The sequence below is a fragment of the Muscardinus avellanarius genome, assembly GCF_963383645.1.
Source record: "Muscardinus avellanarius genome assembly, chromosome: 2".
Lineage (NCBI taxonomy): Eukaryota > Metazoa > Chordata > Mammalia > Rodentia > Gliridae > Muscardinus > Muscardinus avellanarius.
The window spans coordinates 128,482,646-128,506,961 of NC_137787.1; the positions used below are offsets into that span (position 1 = coordinate 128,482,646).

Below are 24,316 nucleotides of genomic sequence, written 5' to 3' on the forward strand. Positions count from 1 at the left end.
CAGCCTCATCCTCCCCTAAGCCCTCCTTCTCCTGGCAGATTCACTGGCCCACAGCTCAGACAGACACATTAGTGGCTAATTTAAAAGAAGAAGGAGAGGAGGAGGAGGAGGAGGAGGAGGGGGAGGAGGAGGAGGAGGAGGGGAGGAGTCTGCACTGTGCAATTGTGCTGGGCCCTTTGGAAGTCCTAATGAGGAAAGACTGTGGGCCCTCACTTCCCCTTCCTGTAGGGTGCAGGCTGCAGCGCTGTGGCCAAGCCAGTCTCCTCTGGACAGCCTGAAGCAAGCATGGATCATGAAACTGTGGGGAATGTTGTGCTGCTGGCCATCGTCACCCTAATCAGCGTGGTCCAGAATGGTAAGGAAGCCCCTCTCTCAGGGGGGAATAGAGGACACATGCTATTTGATGGATGTTTGTAAGTTAGTCTTAGACAGTGGTGTGTGGGGGCAGGCACACAAACCTTGGCCTCATCTCTGTTTATTTCAGTGCATGGGGGGTGCATTTCTGTGTGAATTTGGGGGTTCCCTCCTCCTGGGCTTTCTTTCACCTTAATGGTGATGACTGTGTGGAACCCCTCATTAGAGAGTGTGTGACCAGCCTTTTAACTAAAGTACCATGGGCAGGGTGCGGTAAAAGGCTGGGAGCCTAGGAAGGGTACAGGAGATACAAATACACCCAGACATTGGGCTTAAGTAATTTACCTGCAGTACAGCTAAAGTTACATGTCATCTATAAGCTAAAAGAAAAAACAAAGAAAAAAAAAGTGAATTTGGGAAACCACCTTATTATTATTTTAGTTCTGTATTGTTTTCTTTCTTTTGAAGGAAGTGCTTTTTTGTAACACTGCTTTTTCCTCTAGCAATGTGTACTTTTTGAAGTATTTTTCATATATATTATATACTTATGAGGGGGCGTTCTTGTTTGGGATTCATTGTTCGTGGACCTTGCTATTAATAATTAAACCAAGCAGGACACTAGATCTGAAAAAGGCAGGACCTCCTTTAATCTTAACTTAGGACTGCCTAAAGAGAATTTTTATAAGGCTCTCCAGTGGCTTTGGGTTTTACGGTGAATTAAGATGGAGCAAACAGGAGAGTAATTGCTAAGGCAGCTGAGATGGTTTCCCGGTAGACACTGATGTTTACACACTCTTGTTCTTAGGAACTTGGAGTGTTGAATCACTTTGGGATACTCTGATACTGTCCCCATCTTGATGGGAACAGGTGCTGGTGGCTTTGCTTTCTGGGCACAGAGCAAGGCTTCCCCTCAGCCTCCCGTATCAGAGAGATCCACTCTCTGCACACTCAAAGTATGCTTCCTGTAGGGAACAACGCTTTGTAGCTTTCTGACTCAAACATTTTTATACTAAATCATGCACCATCGAGTTGCAACTCAGAGAGGGAACAAGTGGTTTATTTTGGCCACCACTTCCTCAAGCCATTCCCATTTTACACAGAGCTCCCTTGGTCCTGTGAATTGACCTGGGATTGAGTAAATATTCGGCCTGCATCCAGCTACAGAGCCCTCACTGCTCACCGGGTGGCATCCAGGGTACCTGGGAAGTAGCAGTGAGCAGGACTGCCACAGCTCCCGCCTGCAAGGAAGGAAGGGACAGCAGGAAGCCCGCGGTGACCCCTCCAGGCTCTGTGAAGGCAGTCGCATGGGTGGGCAGGTGAGCAGCACCTGTTCAGCTGAGAGGAGTCTTTCCTCCAGCCCTTTCCCCTCTGTCCATCAGATTATCGACAGGCATCAGTGGACAGGGAACCCCATGCTCTGCCACCTGCCAATGCAGTCAGGGCTGGGCTTAGCTGCTCCATTTCAGCCCAGAGCTGAGTCAGGAGAAGATGCAAGGCCCCCTGTGGCGAGAATGGCCTTTTCTTCTCTCCAATCTGAGATGTCCCCGGCCTGGTCCTTCTCTCTAGTGGGTTTTGGGCTTCTCTGTAATAGCCTAACACACCCTGGACAGACTTGAGATGAATGGTAAGAATTCTAATTATTTTTAACAGTTGGGATCAAGCTTTCTTCTGTAGCATATCGGGGAAAGGAAAGGAGGTTATAGATTGCCACATGTCCGAGTCTTCCTGATCTAAAGGCTTGGATTGTTAATACAACATGTAAGACAGATAAGATAGATGAGATAGATGAGATAGATACCGGAACGGAACACAGCGCCTCACAAACAGTTTCACGAGATCTGTTGATGAGCTCTGAGTGCTGTGGAGGCTTCCTGGTTGTGGATACAAGTGTGGGTCAGCGGGGAGCTGTTTTGGGGCTGGAGACTTTCACGGTCAGCAGACAGGCAACTGGGCTGTGCTAGTGCAGCCGCACATGGCTCCTTCATCCTCCCAGCCCCTGGGAGCCAGCTAGGGCAGTGTGTGGCCACAGTGTCTGTGCACAAAGCTGTCCCACTCAGCTTTGGGGAAGGGAGTTTCTGTCCCTACATTAAAGCCACACCTCCAGTGGCTTAGGATAAGACATGCTCTTCTTTAGGGAGGGACCTGAGCTTCGCAGGGGTGCTGAAATCATCCCTAAGGATTTTTTGTAACTTAACTATAACTCTCTCTGTGTGTTGGGGGCAGTGGGTGCGGGGAGGACAACAAGAAAAATTCAAATGACCCGGGCGATACACCTCTACTTGTTTTTAACTGTGAGTTTTTAGGCAAACAGGAAGGTCTAGATGTATGTCCAAGCCTCCTTTTTGCAATTCTAATTAACCTCCTGCTGGAACCATAAACCTATCTTATAGGGTTTAAAGAATATGCAAACACTGTGCTTTTCTCCCCCACTCTCTTAATGCAGTCCAAAACCTTCCTGTTAATTAAAAAATATGTATTTCCATGTGGTTTCCAGGTACCGCACACTCTGGGTCTGAGACAACAAGGTACAGTAGCACATGAGTCCCTGTCAGCTTTGCGCTCCGCATTCTGGGTGTGTACTTGAGCCTGATTATCTGAGGACTGGCAGAGCCCAGGCTGCTTGGAGCAGCTTCCTCCTCTGCCTTCAAATGTCCTTTAGTCATCAGGATCGCTGAGCTGGGGGCTCTCTTCCAGTTTGGTTTGCACAATGCAGACCTGGCAGAAAAGAGCCAGTTTAAAGTACATCCTCGTAAGCATCCTGGATCAGAAGTATCCAAACTTGGTTTCTCAGGGAGTGTAGAGAGACAGATGGATGCATTTTTCTCTGAAGAGTAGGCAGGGAGTTTCTACTCTCTCCTGCCCAGGTGCCAACTGCTCTGCCTTGACACAAAGCTGAGGAAAATAGTCCCCAACTTAGGCTGGTTCTACTTACAATTTTTCACTTACAAGTCTTTAACTTTACAGTGGTATGAAAGTACTCATAGGGCCATTCTGTTTTTTTTTTTTTAATTTTCGGTATGCAATAAATGACATGAAATATTCAATAGCATTACAAAATAAGCTCTGTGGTTGAGGACTTTTCCCAGCTGTAGGCTACTGAGCACCTTTGACGTGGGCTGAGCTGTGACATTCCACAGATTAGGTGGATTTGAAGCTTTTCTTTTTTGTACTGGGGTTGAATTTAGGGACATTTTATCTCTACACTCCCAGCCCCATTTTATTCTTTATTTTGAAACAGGGTCTTGCTGAGTTGCTGAGAGTCTATGTTGCTGAAGCTGGCCTCAAACCTGCAGTTCTCCTGCCTCAGCCTCTCAAGTACTAGGCTTACAGGCACGCGCCACCCCTGGCTGATCTGACACATTTTTCACTTACAATATTTTCAGTTTTTGATAGGTTTATTGGGCAGTAATGCCACTCTAAGTAGAGGAGCACCTCTATTTGGAGAAAGTCATTCTCACAGGAAACCAAACTAATGTGATTGGGGGTTGATGGTGAGCTCTGGGGAGGGGAGGGCTCTGGGCAAGGAGCCAGCACAGTGAAGGCAGAGGATAAAGAGGATGGTCACCGTGGGCAGGAGCAATGTCCTCACAGCCCTCTTGGATAGGTGGGAGGGATTAGCATCCTCCTCTCTCCTCCAAAAGAGGCGGCCTCCTTTAAATATCTTCTTGCTTTGAAGCCAAGCAGAAAGATACGATGGCCCAGCAATATAAGGTTGTGTGAGCACTGGGCCATGGAGGGAGGTTCTGCGGCTGTTGTCCCCAGTGCCCTGCTTCTGGCACACACACTCCCAAGGGATTTTACTGGCACCATATTGGAAGGCTTAATAACACAACCTGGTGTTTAATGGACTCCTGAAACAGACTCCTGGAGACTCATGTAGTCTCCTCAATGCAAGAGTCTCCACATCACCCAACCCCACCTCCATCAACACCCCAGTGACAGGGAACTCACAGGAAAGATCTGAATGTTTGTAGGGTAAAGAGAAGAAGAAAACGAAGAGACAGAGGGATGAAACAGAGCCTGCCCTTCCTACCAGGTCCACTCATGGCTTACTTTGTGTCAAAAACAGTGATTTGTGCTGCACAGTTGAACACAGTTTATCTTATTCAATTCTTATACCTTATGGAATATGTTCTATTATTTATTTCTATTTTACAGATAAGCAAAGTGAGGCATAAAGATATGAAAAGTCCCAGAGCTTTAGTGGTGAAACTGAGATTCACACCTAAATATTGACTACAGAGAGTAGACACTTTATTTGAATATATTGTCAAAAATTCATTAATTCCAGGGCTCGCTGCCCAGGAAGTTCCTACTTATGCTGAACTGAACTGCTGCCTGGTGTCTTATGATCAGTGGTCCTGGTCCTGCTATCTGGAAAAGCTTGGTCCAGGCCTGCTGCTTCTGTGTTTACAACTCCAGCTGTGATGTTCCTTCTGAATATATTGTCTCTCTGATGGCTTGGCTTTTAGAGCCCTTTACCAGAAGGTTACCTCTCTCCTTCCCATGTCATTTCTAAAATGCAGATGGTCTTTATGTGCAGAGAAATGGAAATCCCTGTGAATTAGGCACCAATCCTGTTAAGTAATCTATACTTAAGTTATTCTGTTGAGGGCTTGTAGCAGTCACACTGCTGGCTCATGTTGACTTTGGGGTCAACTAAAAATTTGAGATCATTTTATGGGATCTTGAGAAATAAAATTGACATCTCTGATCCTCAGTTTCTTCACCTGAGAAGCAGAGTTATTGATTCCTTCCATATGTGGCTGTGCAAGGTATGGGATGAGATGGCAAGGTAGCCCAGCATGCGGGAGATTCTCAGAAACTCTTTGCAGCCATCTCTGTGCGCCACTCTCCACCACTCTGTCTCTGTCCGGTCTCTCTCTATCTCTGTTTCTGTCTTTGTCTCTCTCTCTCTGGTTTTGGTTTAATGTTAGCAGACAACCAAGATCAGCATGCTAATGACCTTTGCATGCCTGCTTTGTGCAGCACACTGGAGGATTAGAAGGGGTTAAGGTATGAGGGGTGAGGAAGAAGAAAGGCAGATGCAAAAAAGCATAGTCAGTTTACACTTCTGATTGAGAAAATGCCCTCTGAGTTTCTTAATACTAGCCCAGTTTACATGTTCACAGGCACCATCTTGGGTTCTGAAAAGAAAGCAATCTGAATCCATTCTTTCTTTCTTTCTTTCTTTCTTTCTTTCTTTCTTTCTTTCTTTCTTTCTTTCTTTCTTTCTCACTGGGTATGGAACCCAGGGGCGTTCTACCTCTGAGCTGTACTCTCAGCCCTATTTTTTATTCTTTATTTTGAAACAAAATCTCACTGAGTTGCAAAGGGCCTCACTAAGTAGCTGAAGCTGTCTGCAAGCCGAGATCCTCCTATCTCAGCCTCCCAAATGCTGGGACATGTGCCACCATGTCTGGCTCAGAATTTTCTATTGTAATGTCTGCAAAGTAGAGACATTCACAATAGACAGATATACCACACCCTGTGTAGCCGGAGGGAGGAATCTTGCTTCCATGGGATAGCAAGGGGTGGAATATAACCTCTTGTGCCCGGCTAGGATGAATTCCCAAACTCACCATTCCCCAGTGGCAGAGTGGCTCTGAGAAAGTTTCTTCACCTCTCTGAACAGCGGTGTCCTTGTCTAGAGAATGGGGACAGTACTTCCCACTTCATAGAGCTGGTGTAAGGCTCAGGAGGGGAGTGTGTCGGGCATCTGTCAGGACAGCCAGGGCATGGTGGATCCCTCCGTTGTGCAAGCTGGGCCACAGGTGTGCTCAAAATAAGCTCATTCTCACAGGGTGGATTTTTTCAGAAAAGCAAAGCATGAAGGATTTTTACTCATCGACACTATGGATAAGGTGCCCTTTTCTTCATGTCTTTCTGAAGAGGTTAACATTAGTTGATGAAAAGGAATCCAATCACCGTCTTCTCTTTTCAATCTTGCAGTAGGAGTGCAGAAATAAAATAGGAGGGAGAGCAAGGAGAAAGATAAGAGAGAGAGGAAAAAGAAGAGAGACCCCCCCCACGTTATCCAATGCATAGTCACACCCTCCAGATTCTGTCCTCCGGGTGACTCTTACACGTCCACGTCCGTCAGCCTAATCAGATCTTATCTCGCCCCGTCTTCTGGGTCTGACCCCTCCGAGCACTTGCCACACTACAGACAGACAATGGCTTTCGGGTTGCGCCATCCCCGTAGACAGCGCCTTGTTGCTCTCGAATGGAGATGAGCCCGAGTCTAGCAGATGCTAGAAAAGTGTTGTCTCCCTACATCCCCAGTCCTATTTATTTTCTTTCTTTCTTTCTTTCTTTCTTTCTTTCTTTCTTTCTTTCTTTCTTTCTTTCTTTCTTTCTTTCTTTCTTTCGTGGTGCTGGAGATTGAACCCAAGGGCATTCTACCTCTGAGCTATATCCTCAGCCCCTTATTTATTTATTTATTTATTTATATCATGAAACAGGTTCTCATTAAGTTGCTGAGGCTGGCCTTCAACCAGGAATCCTCCTGTCTCAGCCTGTTAAGCATGGGGATTGCAAGTGTGTGCCACGGTGCTGTGCTACCGGACACTTTCTGGTCACCTTCTTCTAGTCCTAGCTCAGCGGCTACCTTCTTGTTGAGCCTCACTCAGTACATCCTGTTGAGCACTTCAGCGGCTCTTTACCAGGTTCTCCTGTCTCTGTTTTCCATGGCTCAACACACTGTATAATTATAATGTATTTATTTTGTTCGCTGCATAAGCTCTGTCTCCTCCACTGTCTGTACCAAAGCATAGGCAACTTAGGCCAAGACTCTTTGCTTTGTGTTCTGTTTCAAGCCAAGTGTCTGGCCTGTGACAAGTGATAATAGATATGTGTCATTGAAAAAAAGGACTCACTGCTCACCCCTTTGGCCGCTTTGGTAGTTCTGCAGGGTCCTGTCCACCCCGTCTTGGGCTGGACATTTGGAGTAGATGCTCTTGCCTGTGGAATCCCCATGTGCTCTTCCACTGGAGTGGAGGGATGCCCCCCTCTGCCCCTTGCTCCCTCCCTCTATCTGCTTGGTGGATTCCTGCTTGTTCTTCCAGTTTGAGCTTGAGGCATCATGCCCTCTAGGAATGCTTCCAAGACCCAAACTCAATGAATTAAACTGCTTCCCTTGACACTTGACAGCACTGTGAACTCACTCTGTGCATCGCTCTGTCATCTAACTTCTGCTTTTCTTGTTTGTCTGTTTCTTTAGATTGTAAGATCCCTAAAGCAGGGCCTCTGAGTTGCTCACAGTTGCATCCCCAAGTGTGATTGGGAAACAGCAGCTGTCAAGTATGTTTTTGCCAAATGGTATTTGCTATAGGACATTAGGGCTGTTTGGGATCCAGTCAAGGAAGCATTTTAGTGATCTAGCAAGACTACACAGGAGCGGATTCCTGAACTTGCCCCAAAAGAACCAAACGAAACTTTTCTCTCCGGCAGGATTCTTTGCCCACAAGGTGGAGCATGAAAGCAAAACCCAGAATGGGCGGAGCTTCCAGAGGACAGGAACACTCGCCTTTGAGCGCGTCTACACTGCCAAGTGAGTCCAAACCCTGGTGCTGCTGACTAACAGAGTGGGAACATGGTCTGGGGTCCTCCTTTCAGTAGTGGAGCGCGCGCTCGAGGCCACAAACCTGCCTGGGCCAATCTCCCGAGTGTGGGGAGATGGGATCCCCAGGGAGGAAGAACTTCACCTAGGAGACTCTCTGGACACTCTTCAGCATCTGAGTGACTGCTCGGGTGGGAGGGAAGGAAGTGGGGGTGGGGGGGTGGGCAAGGTACCATGTCCACAGCCTCAGAAACATCTGAGCCAGTCATCTAGTCAGTGGAATTGACCAATTTCCTGTGGGCTGGTCTGGAGGCCCCAGGGTGAAAACCAGCCCTGACTCATCCTCAGACTGCAGGGAGTGGCCACACACCGGCAGTCCTACACTCCTCTGGTGGCAGCCTGGAGGTGTGACAAAACATCAGTAAGTTTTATAACACCAGGTTCTTTTGGGGCCACCAGAGCAAGAACAGAAAGAATGGGGCACTATGCAGGTGCGGTAGCCTCTCTCAGTCTACTTTGGAACAAAAAACTATTTGAAAATACCTGAATAGCTCCAGGAAGAGGGGCACGGTCTATTTGGGATACAAATCCAGATGGGTGGTATTCAAATGTGACTTGGCATTCATGCAGAAAGTATTTGTTCGAGGATCAGCAGGGCCACGTTGGCTGCCTGTGACAAGAGACCTTCAGAAAGGAAGGCTCCACGCTGGGGAGCTACCTGGGAGCAGGCCTTCAGTTCCAGCTCAAAGGTGACTTTGATGTCCCCACAGCTCCTTCCAAAGGGAAATCGTGGCACCTGTGGGAAGTATGTTTAGAGTGACAGTAACAGCACAAGCAAATTCAAGGGGGACTCTGGGCCCCTTGCTCTGGGGGGCAGCTGGGAGGGAGGGCCCTTGGCTTCCTCTGTATTAAATTGACCCGTAGGAATTTTGATGGGACTGGCCTACTTCACCCTTAGCAGTACTCCTTATCTTCAGTCCATACTATTTATTCTTTCTGTGAAGTGTCATGGAGGAGTCCAGTAGAAGCCCTCCCCATCACAGTGTTTCAGTCATTGGCTCCCTTTTCTCCCTCAGCTCCTAAGTTGCTGTGTACCTTACCTGGAGGGATCATGGTCACTTTGGCAGGGTCGTCACTGGCTGACTTCCTGGCCTCTGGCCCTCTCTGAGCCCTTGTCCTTTTCAGGTGACTACAGAGTACCCACAGTGCCCCCACAGGGTCCCCCAGACCTCACACTCTCATCCCACCCACCTGCTCTGACCCTGCCACTCATAGCAAGCACTCCTATCCAGGTTATTCCAGCAGCAGGATCTCAAGGAGATACTTTCCTGAAGAACTGTAGGGAGATTTCCATTTTAACATCTGGGTCTTGGGTATATTCTCAGAATCAGTTTAAGAAATGTAAGATATAATTTAAGACTTCATAGAAGGAGGGCAGGGAAAACCTGTAGGTTGCTGTCAATCTGCGTGCACCATTTGCTTTGGGTCAGGGGCGGGGATGCAAGAGTTCCTCTCAGACACATCCTGTGCAAGAGGTGCAAGGAGGGTGTCTGATCGGCGGTGGGGTCAACGTCTCTCTGAAAGTGAAATCCAAAAGATACATAACCACTATTCTACCAGTGTGAATGAGCAGCTTCCTTTGGTGCAGATACCTGTGTTCTCACTGATGACGTTGCCTTCCTGTGGACTCCTCAGTCTCTCTGGGAGATGTTACAGTGGAATTTCTATGCACCTGCATAGAAGCTAAGTTTCTACATTGCCAGCAATGCTCAAGAATGGGATCAGTCTGGACCATCTCGCTTCTCACTCCCCCCCATGCCCTGCCCCCAGGAGTGAAATATCTGTAAGGAGCCAGAACACCCGGCTTCCTTGGTTGTCAGCCTCCAAATTGCCAAAGTGCCGTTTGGTTGGTGGTTGTGCTGTGTTGCTTGGGAGGGTGGTTTGGAAGTTCTGCAATCACATAGACTGTGGGAGTAAGAAGGTAAAGAGGACAGTGGTGGGTGATTGTTGCTGCTTGGGGGTCCCCAACCTATGGGGTGCTGTAGCCTAGCTTTCAAAACCTGTGTCTTAGCCTCTATGAGGAGGAAAAGAGCACACGTGGAGAGATAGGAAGTAAAGAGAAAGGAAGGAGAACTTTCTGTAAGAGATTGCTCAGACATGTCTCTGGTTCTATTACAAGGACCACTTTCTCCCTGGCCTGATAAGAGCATGTGTGTGCCTGTGTGGGTTGTAAAAGGGAGCCAGATACCTATGCGGCAGGCTTCTGCATGCTGGCAAATGTCTGAGGCACCTTGGCTGTGTGCCTGTGCCAGGACCCTACTGGGAAGGGGATCATGTATTGTTCTAGTAGAAAGTCATTACTAGCATTAGCTTCTCCATGGGCCTCCAAAAACACTAAAAAGGGGTGCCAAGTGATCCATGGGGTGCAGGAAGAAAAGAAGGTGTATTTAATCATGCTATCTAAAACTTAAGAAGTGAAGATGTACTCATTTTAATATACGGATTGACAGTAGGACAAGTACTATATATAATTTATTCATAAATATACCTGTCATAAGGTTGCATGATCAAAACTTTTGGTTGATGGGCTATAGGATCCTAAATGTTTAGAGACTCTGGCTATGAAGGAAAAATAGCCTAAAGGATAAATGGACTGGTGCTCTGAAAAGCCTGATGTGCATTTTTCAGCATAAAATATGACTGTAGACAGATGCAGATAGCTTAAGATTCTGGAATAACAGACGTTTCAGACATAACAGACGTTTCAGCCAGCACAGTCAACTGGCCCAGACATTAGCCTTGATCAATGACCTGTCCTACCACCCTTCTCTCACCAGGCCAGCGCTGAGTCAGGGTTGAGAACTAAACGGAGTTGGACCTTGACTCTCTGTTCACAGATAACAAAATGTACCTCCAGGCTGTCTTCCTAGCAGAAGAGCGCAGATTGTCCACTCTTGGTCAAAGCTTGTTTTTTTTTTTTTTGAGAAAAATACTAGTTAGCTGGCCCTAGGTTTCTCCCTGTGGAGTGCTGGGGAAGCAGCACAGGTAGTAGAAAGGAGATGAGTCTTTGGAGGTGTGCAATTTCCTAAGGTATGTTCCATGGATTGCAAGCTCATGGGTCACTAACAAGTGCTAGAGGGAAGAACAAGATTGTTGTGGCCAGACGGTTGAGAGCCTGCAGTACATTACAGCACACTCTGATTCCTGCCTGTCCAGGATGGAGGTGTCTCAGTTTACCACAGATGCTCTCCACCCCCTGGCTTCTTTTCTGCAGAACATTTTGGGAAAGGCCACCCTAATGCCACTTCTCCCCTGCACCTGTCCACATCCACTGTAGACTCACTTTCAAGTCACATTGATTCCTACAATTATTTGATGGAAGAGTTAGGTCTTGATCAATGATCTTGGATTAATCTGATTGATTACTATTGGCACTATTATGAACTCTATTAATCCAAGCCAATGAACAGATCAGTGTTTCTCTACTATAGCCCTAGAGTGGAGAAGAATGAAAGGGAAAATAGCACAAGTCTTTTTTTCTCTCTGTCAAAACAGCAGGGCTGAAGGACGTCAGATTGAATGGAGCATGGTAAATTATTGCAGGATCTGCCGAGCAGCTCCTATTTAGACCTCAAGAAATGAGAATCAAAATGGGGTTTCAGTTCTGTTTTGAAGAATGATATGGCACAAAAATTCTCAAAAGAAAATCCAGAATAACTATCATGTGTCCATAGGAAAAGACATTTTCGCTGGATTAACATTGGAACAATATCAGGGACCATTTCCTGAATGCTGCCTCTGAGCCTCATGGTGCCTTATCTCATTTTATTCTCACAACAGTCTGGGGGGGGGGCAATTGCTAATGTCTCCTTTTCTTTATTATTTATTTATTTATTTATTTATTTATTTATTTATTTATTTTACTGGAGATGGAACCCAGGGGTATTCTACCTCCAAGCTACACCCCATCCCTATTTTTTATTCTTTACTCCCAAGTACTGGGATTACAAGCATGAGCCACCACACCTGGCTTCACCTCTTATAGACAAGCAAATTGGGGTCCCATGAGGCTGGGAACGCACCCACATTCACACAGCCAGTAAGTGGGCAGCCCTGGCACTGGATGCAGGCTGCATGAGCCTGGAGACATATTTCTGATGGTGTTCCCTGAATCCAGCCCTGCAGCCTCTTCTCCTGGAGGGGCACATGTGCCTGGAGCTTTGGAAGCAGATGCAGTAGAGATTCTAGATGAGGAGGGCGATTGGCTTGGGCTAGACCAAGAATAAGACTCGGAGAATACACTGGAAATCCCTCAAAGATCCTATTCTCTGACAGCTGGGGAGTTCCATTCAACTCCAGACAGAACATGTTTTATTAGGAACCAAGGCGGTCTGAATTAAGCGGCAGGAATGCTTGAAGGACTGATTGTATATCAAATTACTGGCCAGTTTTCTCTAATTCCTGGACAATTAAGGATCTCCCCCTCCCCTCCCCACCTTTGCATCACCCAGATGAGACCACTTACAAACAAATAAAGAAAAACGAGAATGAGGAGGAAGCAGGGGAAACTCCTTAGTATTAATAGATTTTCAAACTCCAAGAGCGTCAGATATTATACCCCATGTGACATGGCATGTTATTTGTCCAACTGAAAAAGGATTTTTTTCCCTAGTTTTCTTGTGCTGGGAAATGCCTCACATTTCTCCCAGTCCTGCAGCTGCAATTTTGTGCCTCTAATAATGGATAAGCACAGTAGCTGCTGCAGTTGTAACTCTGGGCATGTTTATTTGCTGAGTATGCCATCCCAAATGGAGAAGTGGTAAAAGACTCCTGGCCTTTGGTGTTCTTACTGTGCCCACTAGATCTGTGGAAAATTTAGGAATTCAGAGCAGCTAGCAGAGCCAGCAGGAGCACGCGATTTCTGTCCTGTGCCTGTTTTTATTTATTTATTTTTTGGTTGTGTCTGTCTCCCAGGACAGGATGCACAGGTCTCCCACCTATTATATTCACTGTTTTTCTCCAGTGAAGTCTCTTTTCCACATTAGAAGGAAAAGATGTTTCCTGTGGCTGGGCAAAGACAGCCTGATCTCTCTGAGGTCTCTGCAGTGTGTGGATCATGGGATGCCCATTCCAGATATATTAGGCAGGTCTGCATCACTATAACAAAATAACTGATCCAGGATGCTTATGAAATAAAGAGGATTTTACTTGGGCTCATGGATCTGGAGGTTCAAGTCCAAGGTCAGGTGACCCATGGATTTGGGCCTCTGGTGAGGGCCACACATCAGTGGGGATGCAGGACAGAGTGAGCGTTCGCATCTCAAGCCAGGCCATAGAGAGAGGACAGGTGGCATTTCAGTCTTTTTCCAGAATCCACCTGAACAGCTTAAGTACCTTCCTGTGGCCCTTTCTCTTAAAGGTCCATAGCATCTCCCAGCAACGCACTCTGGGGACCAAGCCTTTAACATAAGGACCAAGGACACTACCCATATTCAAAGCATAGCACCAGAGTTCTCAGTGGTTCTACTGAGGCAAGAGACCCTAAGATAAAATAAACAGTTTGAAAATTGTGCCTTTGCTTGCATTTATTTAGTTCAAATCCCATCAACACATACTTCTCAAACTTCAGCATGCACTGGTGCCACATTCGAGTTCTTGAGTGCTGCCAGTGCAGGGAGCACTTCTCAGAACCCCTACATTACATCTTGGACTCCCAACCTCAGTGGGTCTTAGCGCTGTTTTCAGTCTCTTGGTTTTACAGTCAAGGAAACTAAGTCTGGAGAGATTGCTCTGCCAGTTTAAAGTTAGGATGGGGACTGAGGTAATTCCTGGTCAAGTGCCTTTTCTGGCTCTCATTCAACCCCCCCCCCCTTATGCCTGTTCTGTTGTTTTCCCATGTTTATTGTGTACATATTGTCCTGGTCTAGACAACAAACTCCTCATGAGGACACCTACTATTTAATGTCTTGTCATCAAAGAGTTAATGCGCCTGGCTCTGGAGAAAGACTGACCAGGGGTGGATCTTGGCTTTTCCACCCCAGGCTGGGGGACTCTGAGGAAGTTATTCAGTTACTCTGAGCCTCAGCTTCTCATCTGAAACATGAACATAATGGCAGTGGGCAAAGTCATATCTCCCTACTACATGCCCACATCCTAATCCCAGGAAACCGAAAGTATGTGCTGCTTCATGATAAAAACAAGATTTGGGTTCCTAACCAGTTAACCTCAAAATAGAGCTTATTCTGAACTATCTAGGTAGAACTCAATGTAATCACAAGGATTCTTTAAATGGGGCAGGAGACAAAAGTGATTTAACACCAGAAAGACTTGGAATGGGGCTGTAGCCCAGCGGTGGAGCACTCTCTTGGCATGCTTGAAGCCTTGGATTCCATCTCCAACACTGCAAAGAATAAAAGAAACAACAACAAAGTCTTCTGGGTCTGTATCTCTCCCCAGAATATTTTCAGAATAACTCCATCAGCCATCATTGGCTTTGGGGCAGAATGGGCTTCAAGCCAAGCGATGTGTGGATCCTGAGAAGCAAGAAAATGGACTCTCCCTGAGAGCTACAGAGACCCCTTGATTTTAGCCCAGGGAGAGCCATTTCAGGCTTCTGACTTCCCGAAGTGTGAGATGGTGAGTTCGTGTTTAAGCCACCAAGTTTGTGGCCGCTTGTTATAGGAGCCAGGGGGAACTTGTACAGTCGTCTTGTGAGCACACAGGTCTATGGTACATTAAAGGAGATAAGGGTGTAAAACACCAGCACAGTGCCTGGCATGCAGCAACGGCCCCACCAGGGACTGAGGACTGTGCCAGCACACAGTGACTGCGCCATCAGCAAGCCGGTTTGGCTTTCTCTCATCTGCTTTTGTGAATGGACTCTGGTTTCCTTTAATGCTTGAAGCTCACCTTTCTTTCTCAGCCTGGCCTGTGTGAGTCTGACATAAAGGTTTTCTGAGTTGGACTCATCTCCCCTGCAACCACCAGTCTGCCTGTGATCATGCCCTGCTGCAGGCTCTGCTCACTTTGCAATTCCAAGAAGCGCATAGACACGGCTGGGAACAGGAACCCTGCCAAAAAGCGAATACATCAAGAAACCAAGTCTCAGATGGGCTTCGCTGTAGGAACCGAGTTAATGGATTCTGAACATGTGTCTGCTTCACACCACTGTCTGCTGCGGACGTGGTGGCTAGCGGCCATGTCTTACTGGGTAGATGTAAGTGGAATGACGAAAGGGGTTTGTGGTTCTTGCATGATGCTGCTTATTAACTTGGGGTTTCCAGGAATTTTCAGACCACGTTGCAATAATGTCTTTTCTGATTTCTCTCCTTGTTTATTCCACAGCCAGAACTGCGTAGATGCATACCCCACTTTTCTTGTGGTGCTCTGGAGTGCGGGGCTTCTCTGCAGCCAAGGTAACCCAGACTTCCCTCTGTGTGTTCCCTCTCTATAACGTGCACCTCACAGAGGTTCAGAGGGCAGGCATTTTGTTGAAAAGACATTGCCTGCCCTCCAGCTCCAATCTGGGAGGCTCTGGAGGGATGAGAGCCCTTGGGAGGGAGGTCATGTTCCAGGTGCACTCTGAGCCTGCGCACAGCTCCGTGTGCTAATGCATTGCTAATGCTTGCTCCCTGGTGGCTGGTTGAGAGCTGCCGGGCTGACAAGGGTAGTTTAAGGCTAAATGTGACTCAGAATTCGTAAGCAGCATTGGCTCAGATCAAGGGCATTATAAATGAAAGCGCTGGAGGGATCTATTCTGAGACTGCTGTCACTTGGCTCTTCTGCTAATAATCTCCCTGCATGGTGGTGGCCCTCCTTTGGGCACATGTGCACGGAGCCACAGGCTGGATTCCAGGTTCCCCATCCTATCTGGGTTATCAGCAGCCTACAGTCTTGACTTCAGCAAGTCGGAAAAACAGATCAATTCCCAGAAATAATTTAAAATGCAATGGAAACCAGTCGTATTTTGGGGTCCTCTTTGGACACTTAGCATAAGACAGGCTTGGCCACCACTGGCATCTATCCAGTCTCAGCTCAGCATGGAGAAGGCAGCTTCTGTGGCCCAGCAGGGCCCCTGTGAAAAGGCCACAAGCAACCCTCTGATGGGACTATTTAATCCTTATTATCTTCACCCTACTCTGTAAAGCATGTAGAGTGGATATTCGTTCCCCAATTACCTTTGAGGACACTTTGGTTCAGGGAGATAAGTTCCTTGTTTGAAATGGCTCAACTGGAGAGCCTCAGAGGTAGGATCAGAGCCCAGGTCTTTTAGTTCCAAATTCTGGACTTCCCACAAGTACCCTCTGACTTTACTCTTCTATGTAATAAATATAAATCAAACTTTGAGCCGGGCGTGGTGGTGCACGTTTATAATCCCTGCGCTTGGGAGGCAGAGACAGGAGGATCGCGAAGGTTCGAAGCCAGCCGCGTGCGCTGGCTTAGGAGACCCTGTTTCCAAATAAAAATGTAAAAATAGGTCTGGGAGTGTAGCCCGGAGGTAGAAGGGCTTCCAGGAACCCCAGTACCACCAAAAAAAAAAAAAAAAAAAATCAAACTTTGACTGTATGCCAAGCCCTGTCATCTGGATGTAGGATGTAGGAATAAGTAAAACAGAGATGTGGTGAAGTACGGTGGAGCATGGAGGCACCGTTGCCTAGAGTGAGGTGCCCCATGAAGGATGGGCGGCGGCGAGGGCCAGGCAGCAGAAACCGCTCAAGGGACACCGTGCAGCCTGCTCTGCTAGGAAGACTGTCAGCCAGCTCACCACTATTTCTCATTCTTCATCCTGAGAGAAACAAAAGGCATGCCTGTTATTACTTGAAAAATCAAGTCAAACTCCACTCATACTAGGAGTTATGATTCCTTTTAAGTCCTACATAAGACTTGATCTAGGTGGAGCTGCTTTGGCTAGGTAAATACAGAGGGAGTCTGAAGGTGTTTCAGAGCCCTGTAAATTGCATCCCTTGTCGTCAAAACAAGCATGGGCATCGCCAGGCTGAAAAGTGGCAGTCAACCCTTTTTCATAATTTTATTGACAACTGCCATTTCTTATGGATACAATGGACTGTAGATTTTTTTATGGATATAATAGACTGTAGAGTTGCTATTTTTTTTTTAGCTGAAAGGAACCCCAGAACTCATTCTAGCCCCAAACCCTCATTTTACAGAGCAGGAGCCCAAGCCCAAAAGGAAGAAGTGGCTTGCTTAAATCTCAGAATTGTAGACCCCTGATTTGTCCCCTTTTTTGTGGTCCGGGGGCCCAGGTTCCCACAGGAGGCCCTATCTTTCCTGCAGCAGGACGATGGGTATGGACTCCTCCATGCCTGATTTCTTTTTGTTTGTTTGTTTGTTTTTTGGTGGTATTGGGGATGGAACCCAGGGGCCTTATACCTCTGGGCTACACTCCCAGACCTATTTTATATTTTATTTGGAAACAGGGTCTCTTAAGCCAGCTGAGGCTGGCTTCCAACTTGCACGATCATCTTGTCTCCACCTCCCAAGAGTGGGGATTACAAGCACGTGCCACCACGCCCGGCCTTCCATACCTGATTTCTATTAGCTCAGGTTCAGCTGAGTTATCATAAAAAGAGAAATAGGTCCATGAGTCAGAAGAGAACCATCCTGATGGGAAAACTTTGAGGCAAATCATGGCTTCTAACAATCTTGTGACTTTCAGATAATGACAAAACTCACAGTTTTATGTATGTTTGTATGCATGTATATGTATTAAATTGAGTGTATACTTACATCTGATGACTTATGACCCACAGAAATGGCACTTTGGCATGGCTCACCTGAACAGTGGGGGAATCAGTAAATGTTAGTATTATTATTTACTGATGCTGGAGGCCGTGATTAAGTTTTGAGGTCTGTAGGACCTGGTTTCAAATTCCACTGGTGTGACTACTTGCCTGAGGTTTTCTCATTCATTGGACAAATATATTTTGAAAGTGTGTATGTGTCAGGCACTCTGCCAGGCATGTAGCGCTCCAGGAAAAGACAACTGTCCTCATGGGTTCTTTGGTCAGAGCTTATGTGTCCTCTTCTGTTAAATAGTGATAGGAAAGTGCTCCTTACCTGTAGGTGTCTGGGAGGATTGGAGCTCAAGTTCCCAGAGTCCTGGGAGGATCCTGGCATGTAAAAAGTGCACACTAATGGCAGTTAATTTGGCATTTGCATAGTTCTTGGAGGTTTCCAAAGTACTTCTATAAGCCAGACCACTTGGTCCCAGTATTTGGGAAGCTAATATAGGGAGGATCACAGATTCAAGACTAGCCTCAACAATTCACTGAAACGTTCAGCAACATAGTATGACTTAAAAAAACTTAAAATAAAGCCGGGTGTGGTGGCGCACGCTTGTAATCCCTGTGCTTGGGAGGCGGAGACAGGAGGATCGCGCAGGTTCGAAAGCCAGCCACGCTGGCGTAAGAGACCCTGTTTCAAAAATATAAAATAGGTCTGGGAGTGTAGCTCGGAGGTAGAAGGGCTTCCAGGAACCCCAGTACCACCAAAAAAAAAAAAAAAAAAACTTAAAATAAAATATTTTTTAAAAGTGTGTCTATCTCAGCAAATCAATTTCACTCTCACACTAATTCCTAATAAACAGAAAAGCTATACCTCATGTCCACTTGTAGAGAGAGTTGAATGCCAGCTCCAGGTAACATTAGTCCTAATGGATCTGGGTTTCTGGCTCCTAGCTTTGAGTTCAGGACTCCATGGAGTTACTGGAGTGCAGGCTGTTTCTCAAGGGGCTTGAATGCACAAGCAAATCTCATTTTATAGAGATCTCCAGTATAATTTATCCAGCAGAGATCAGGCGCTGGGCTGCTGGGAGTTCTGCTCTCAAGAGAAGCAGCCTCAGAGCTGGTCTCTAGAGCCAAGTCCTGACCCCATCCCCTCCTTGAAAGGTGACAGCCTGACACCGTCCCTTTGACCACCTGAGCCCAACTCCCCTTGTGTAGAAACAGGCATGCTGGTCCTGGTTAGGCTGATGGGATTCACTTGAGACGATAGATGGGCAAGCACCAGGCTGTGATAGAACTCTTAGTAAAGTCCTGCAGTCTCCCTAGCCCTTTGGCTTTTGTCTGAGTGCATGCCAGCCTCCACCGTCAAAACCTGTGGCCTCTGCTAGATTTCATTACCGATGTTGGCAGTTAATGACTGTGTTACTTCAATGCTAACAGAGCCTGTTTGGGTATCTGCAAAACTAACCAGTGTTTTCTCTTCTCTATGTAGTTCCTGCTGCCTTTGCTGGGCTGATGTACTTGTTCGTGAGGCAGAAGTACTTTGTCGGCTATCTAGGAGAGAGGACTCAGAGGTGGGTCGCTGGGACTGTGAAAATATAGTTGGAAACTTGTCTAGTTTTCTCACTGAAAATTTTCTTTGCAGCTGGATATGTTGGCACACATCTGCAGTTCTAGTACTTGGAAAAGTTGAGGCAGGGGGATTGCAAATTGGAGGCCAGCCTGGGGAAATTAGTAAGTCCATGTCTAAAAATAAAATAAAAAGGGCCGAGGATGTAGCTTAGTGGTAGGGCATCCCGGTACTAGCAAAATAGGTAGATAGATAGATAGATAGATAGATAGATAGATAGATAGATAGATAGATTCCTCTGCATAGCATTGAACTTTTGGAGGGCACGATAAGGCCCAGCAATGTGCGCTGACACCCTGTGTTGCATATTCCTGCAAACCCATACCTGATACATACCCTCTTCAGAACCTGGGATGAATTTTTATGTCTGGCTTCCCAGGCCTCTTGTGAGTAAAACATTTCCTTGTTTGTTTGGAGAAATGAGACCTAAGTTTGCACCTCGTGGTAAGCTCTCTGGAGACAAGAAGGTTGAGAACATAAGATTCAGTGACATGCAGTAAGAAACTGGATGGAGTCCTCATCTCTTTGCTTATAGAAGTCACAAGACAGAAAGCCCCAGAGCAGCCCTACACTTCCATGATACCTGCACTGAAAGTTTGGATTTTAGCAAAATAACTTAGTACTTAGAAGATATTTGGGGTTACAGTATGTCACTAGTTCCTTAGAGGATGGGATTCCTGAGAGTACGGATGTTGCCCAGAGCTGGGAATCTATTCCGGGGAGCTGCCACTGCACATGCCACCCTCTGCCTCCCTGTCCTTCCCTGTCCACTCCCACCTCCTGCTCTGTTTTTTATAACCCTCCTCTAGTGGTCGATCAGTGAGCCTTCTCTTTATATAGCATCCCTCAGCAGTGACAGGGGAGTGATATCCTGTTGAGGTCACAGGTGAAAGCACCGCACCCTATTTGGGGAGGGAGCCTGGGAAGCTGAGAAGCCCCGTGGCTTGAGTGGGGTTGGTGGGGAGCTGGGCTGAGGCCCCAGAAAGAATCCCCCCATCTCTATCTTTATTCTCAAGTGGTGTTCTCATTTATCCTTTCAAACCATAACTCCATTATCTCTCCTATTCTTATCAGTACTGTTGTCAATGATATCCTTCATTCTCTTTTACCCTGGGTAACATCAATCATGCCTCTTCCTGGGACTGTTTCTGTAAGGCGTGGTGGAGCAGAGTGTCTAGCAGTGAAGCACAGGGCTCCCCTCTGGGCTTGTCCCCATACAGCCCTGCCTTCCTCCCCCAGGGTCCCAGGCATTTGGCTCAATTACTATTCCTTTCTTCCTTTGTGAATACCTGCTTGAGATTCTATGGTTGCTTCAATTCTAAGACAACCCACAGAGCATGACAAAATTTGCCCACCTGCCCACACCCCACTCCCCCAGTTTTTCTTTGATACTAGAGATTGAACCAGGGGCGTTCTACATTAGAGATGCTCCCTCAGACCTTTTATTTATTTATGTATTTATTTATATTTATTTTTTCATGTGTTTTTTAAATTTTTATTTATAAGTGGAACATATTGAAAGTGGTGTACATTTAGATTGTGCTTCGTGCCCTCTCCCCCCATTTCCCCCCCCCAATAAAGAGTGTCCAGGTTAACCATGTTGTATTTATGCTATTACACATATTTGTATGTAGCTCCTCCATTGAACAACCTCAGCTTTCTTCCTCTCCTATCCTTCCATTCAAGCTTTGCTGAGATTTCCCCTCCATCATCTGGAGCCCCTCTGGTTTTACCAGTACTCCCTAGCTTGGGCATATCAGAGAAAACATATGTCCCTTCTCTTTCTGTGCTTGACTAATCTCCTTTTTTATTTTACACTTTGAACAGGGTCTCATTAAGTGGCTGAGGCTGGCCTCAAATCTGCACTATTTCCATCTCAGCCTCCCAAGTACTGAGATTATAGGCAAATGCCACCCCACCTGGCTTACAGGCCCTTTTAATTTTAAAGATTTTATTCACTGATCACAGTTAGAGAATGTATAAACATTGGCAAAAATAAACAACAGGATATAGAATCAGACATCTTAAAAATATTTGTTTTTTCTAAACTTCATTGACATCTCTCAAGCATACCCCGCTGTCCCTCATTAGACAGTAGTAAGAAGATCCCATTAGCCTTTAACCCCCTGCCCATGTCTGTTCTCCACACTCCTCACCTCTCCTGTTGCTATCATGGGCACTACTGATGTGTCACAGCGCTCTTGTTTTTCTTTTTAAAAGAGTGTTCTTATTTTTAACTGAGGCATGATAATTGTACCTATTTGTAGAGTATGGTGTGACATTTCAATACACACATACAAAGCGTAGCGATCAGGGTATTCGGCATATCTACCACCTCAGGCATTTATCACTTTTATGTGTTAGCAACATTAGGGATCCTCTACATTAGCTATTTTGAGATACTGATCAGTTATTGTCAACTATAATTCTCTTACTGTGGCACAGAACATTAGAACCTATTCATTCTAACCATCATCTCTCCATCTCTCTTCCTCTCCTGCATACTTTCCAGGTTATGGTAACTGCTATTCTATTTTATACCTCTTTGGGATTAGTGCTTTAACTTCCACATAGAAGTGAGGACATACAATATTCATCTTTCTTTGCCTGTATTTCACTTAACATAATGTCCTCTAGTTCTATCCATGTTGCTGCAAATGAAAGAATTTCACTTTTTTATAGCCAAATAATATTCTGTGTTTACATATACCACCTTTCCTTTATCTATTCATCTCCTCCTCCTAGAAGTACATGGCTCTTGTTTTCAGGCCTCCCTCCCCCTCCCCAAGCCCTTCCTCCCTGAGCTTTGTGGTTCATCTACAGCATCGCTGCTACCTAGCAGTTAAAGATAAGCCCTATTGTTTTTCTCCTTTCGATCTAAGCTACTATCTAGGCCTAAACTCAATGGCGATTAGCATCATATTATAAGACTATTTGCCTTTTGTCATCTACCTTCAGCAGCTGGTACTAGGCTGCTCCTTCTTCCCCTCAAAGTTCCTTCTTCTGCTGGGGTACCACTCAATTCCTCTTGGTGTTTTAAAGTTCACAGCTTAATGAGGGATGGCCAACATTTGGTGTCTAGGTCATTTGGGGCATGTATGGCAAAATACCACAGACTGGGTCATTTATACACAAACAGAATTTTATTTCTCTTGGTTCTGGAAGCTGGGAAGCCAAAGATCAAGGTGCTGGAAGGTTTGGTGTCTGGTGAGGGCTATTCTCTGACTCCAAGATGGCTCCCTGTTGCTGTATCTTCCCATGGCAGACAGAAAGTCAAAGGGCTGGGGGATCCCTTCCACCTTTTTATAAGTTTACCACTCCTGTTTATGACAATCCACCTCATGACTGAATTACTACCAGAGTCCCCACCTCCTGTTAGCATCAGATTGCATATGAATCTGAGAGGACACATTCAGACTGTGTCAGTTGGTGACTGTGGGGGCCACTGAACTCGGGTTACTCAACTCCATCTTCTCTTCGGTTGTTCACCCACTTCTCACTCAACATTTGTTCAGAAAATCCTAACTGACCACCTGCTCTGTGCCTCGAGTCAGGGACATATCCCAAGGCCAAAAGTATTCAGCTCACAGAAATGATAATAGACCTAGCTTTCAAAGGGCAAGAGAACTGATCCCTTGCACTCATCTCTCTCCTCTACAATTGGTACTTTAGAATTTTTAGGTCCCTCCAAAGGTGAACCGTGGTGTTACTGCACCAGAGTTTAAGGACAGACTTGCTTCTTTTTTAAGCCCTGGGTGCGTACATGGGGAGAGAGTGTGGTGCCTCTAACAGTGAAATGTGCCAACCAACTGCATCGAGAGCATCTGGAGAGCTTATGAAAATAGATTCCTGGGCCCCACCCCAGATTTATGGATTTGGGATCTCTGCCACTGGAGACCCAGGGATCTGCATTTCAACATGTTCTCAGGTGATTCTGTTAAGTGCTGGACTTTGGGAGTCACTGAAGGCTATATGACGATGGGGTTTCAGGTCTGGGGTCCATCACTGGGACTTTGAAATACATTCCATGACCAATAATACCTGAGATGCTGCCCCACCTTTCATACAAAGTAGATGGGTAGATGGAGCATGGCTGGGTAACGGAGCTGTGATTTAAACCCTGTGTATCTGAAAGTGATAACACTTTTGTGAAGTGGGTGTTGTGTGTGCTGCATGGAGAGTTTTCTCTTTCCTTCTTTTCCAGCACCCCTGGCTACATATTTGGGAAGCGCATCATCTTGTTCCTGTTCCTCATGTCCCTGGCTGGTATACTCAACTATTACCTCATCTTCTTTTTCGGAAGCGACTTTGAAAACTACATCAAGACCGTGACCACCACCATCTCCCCTCTACTTCTCATTCCCTAACCCTCTGCTGAATACGGGGCTGGCACTCTCATCTAATCAATACCTACAAGTCATCGTAGCTCAGCCTTTTAAAGGATTCTGCTCCTCTTTAGAAAGCTGTAAATCTAGTGATGATCTGGGCTTCACAGCTTCAGTTAACCTTGCTTTTCCAGGAAGAAAAGATTGTCATGTTAGCTCCACCCCTTGGACATGGTGGTGGCCCTGGATTTGTTATTCAGTTCTATTTTGTATGTTGCAGGACTTATCCTGCTCTCTCAAGATGGTTTGTGATCAGATATATGTTTTCCTTAAATAAATAAACAGATAAACTATAGGCTGGTGGCTCAGTTTTTTTTTTTGGGGGGGGAGTACATCTTTATAGTTGAACTGCTAGTTTGTTTTATTCAACCTAAATGATGATAATTTAAAAAAAGGCACTATCCAAGCTGGGCATGGTGGTGCACACCTGTAATCTCAGTCTTTGGGAGGTTGAGACATGAAGATCACAGATTTGAAGCTTACCTCAGCTTATCTAGGCTTTCAGCAACTTAGAGAGATCCTATTTTCAAATAAAAAATAAAATAGGACTGAGGACGTAGTTCAGAGGCAAAATGTCTCTGAGTTTAATTCACCCTACCACCACCACCACAAACACCCTGTGTGGACTAGATTTGTATCTATA

General features: G+C 46.1%; 1 protein-coding gene across 1 annotated transcript; it reads left to right on the forward strand.

The window, feature by feature from the left end:
- Positions 1–270: 270 nt before the first annotated feature.
- On the forward strand, positions 271–23,655 carry ALOX5AP (arachidonate 5-lipoxygenase activating protein; the record flags this gene model as incomplete). Its single annotated transcript, XM_080689248.1, has 5 exons — positions 271–355; positions 7,807–7,906; positions 15,260–15,330; positions 19,151–19,232; positions 23,493–23,655. The coding sequence occupies exons 1-5, from the start codon at positions 286–288 to the stop codon at positions 23,653–23,655; spliced, it is 486 nt and encodes a 161-aa protein (XP_080545374.1). The 5' UTR covers positions 271–285.
- Between the last annotated feature and the right edge of the window lie 661 nt (positions 23,656–24,316).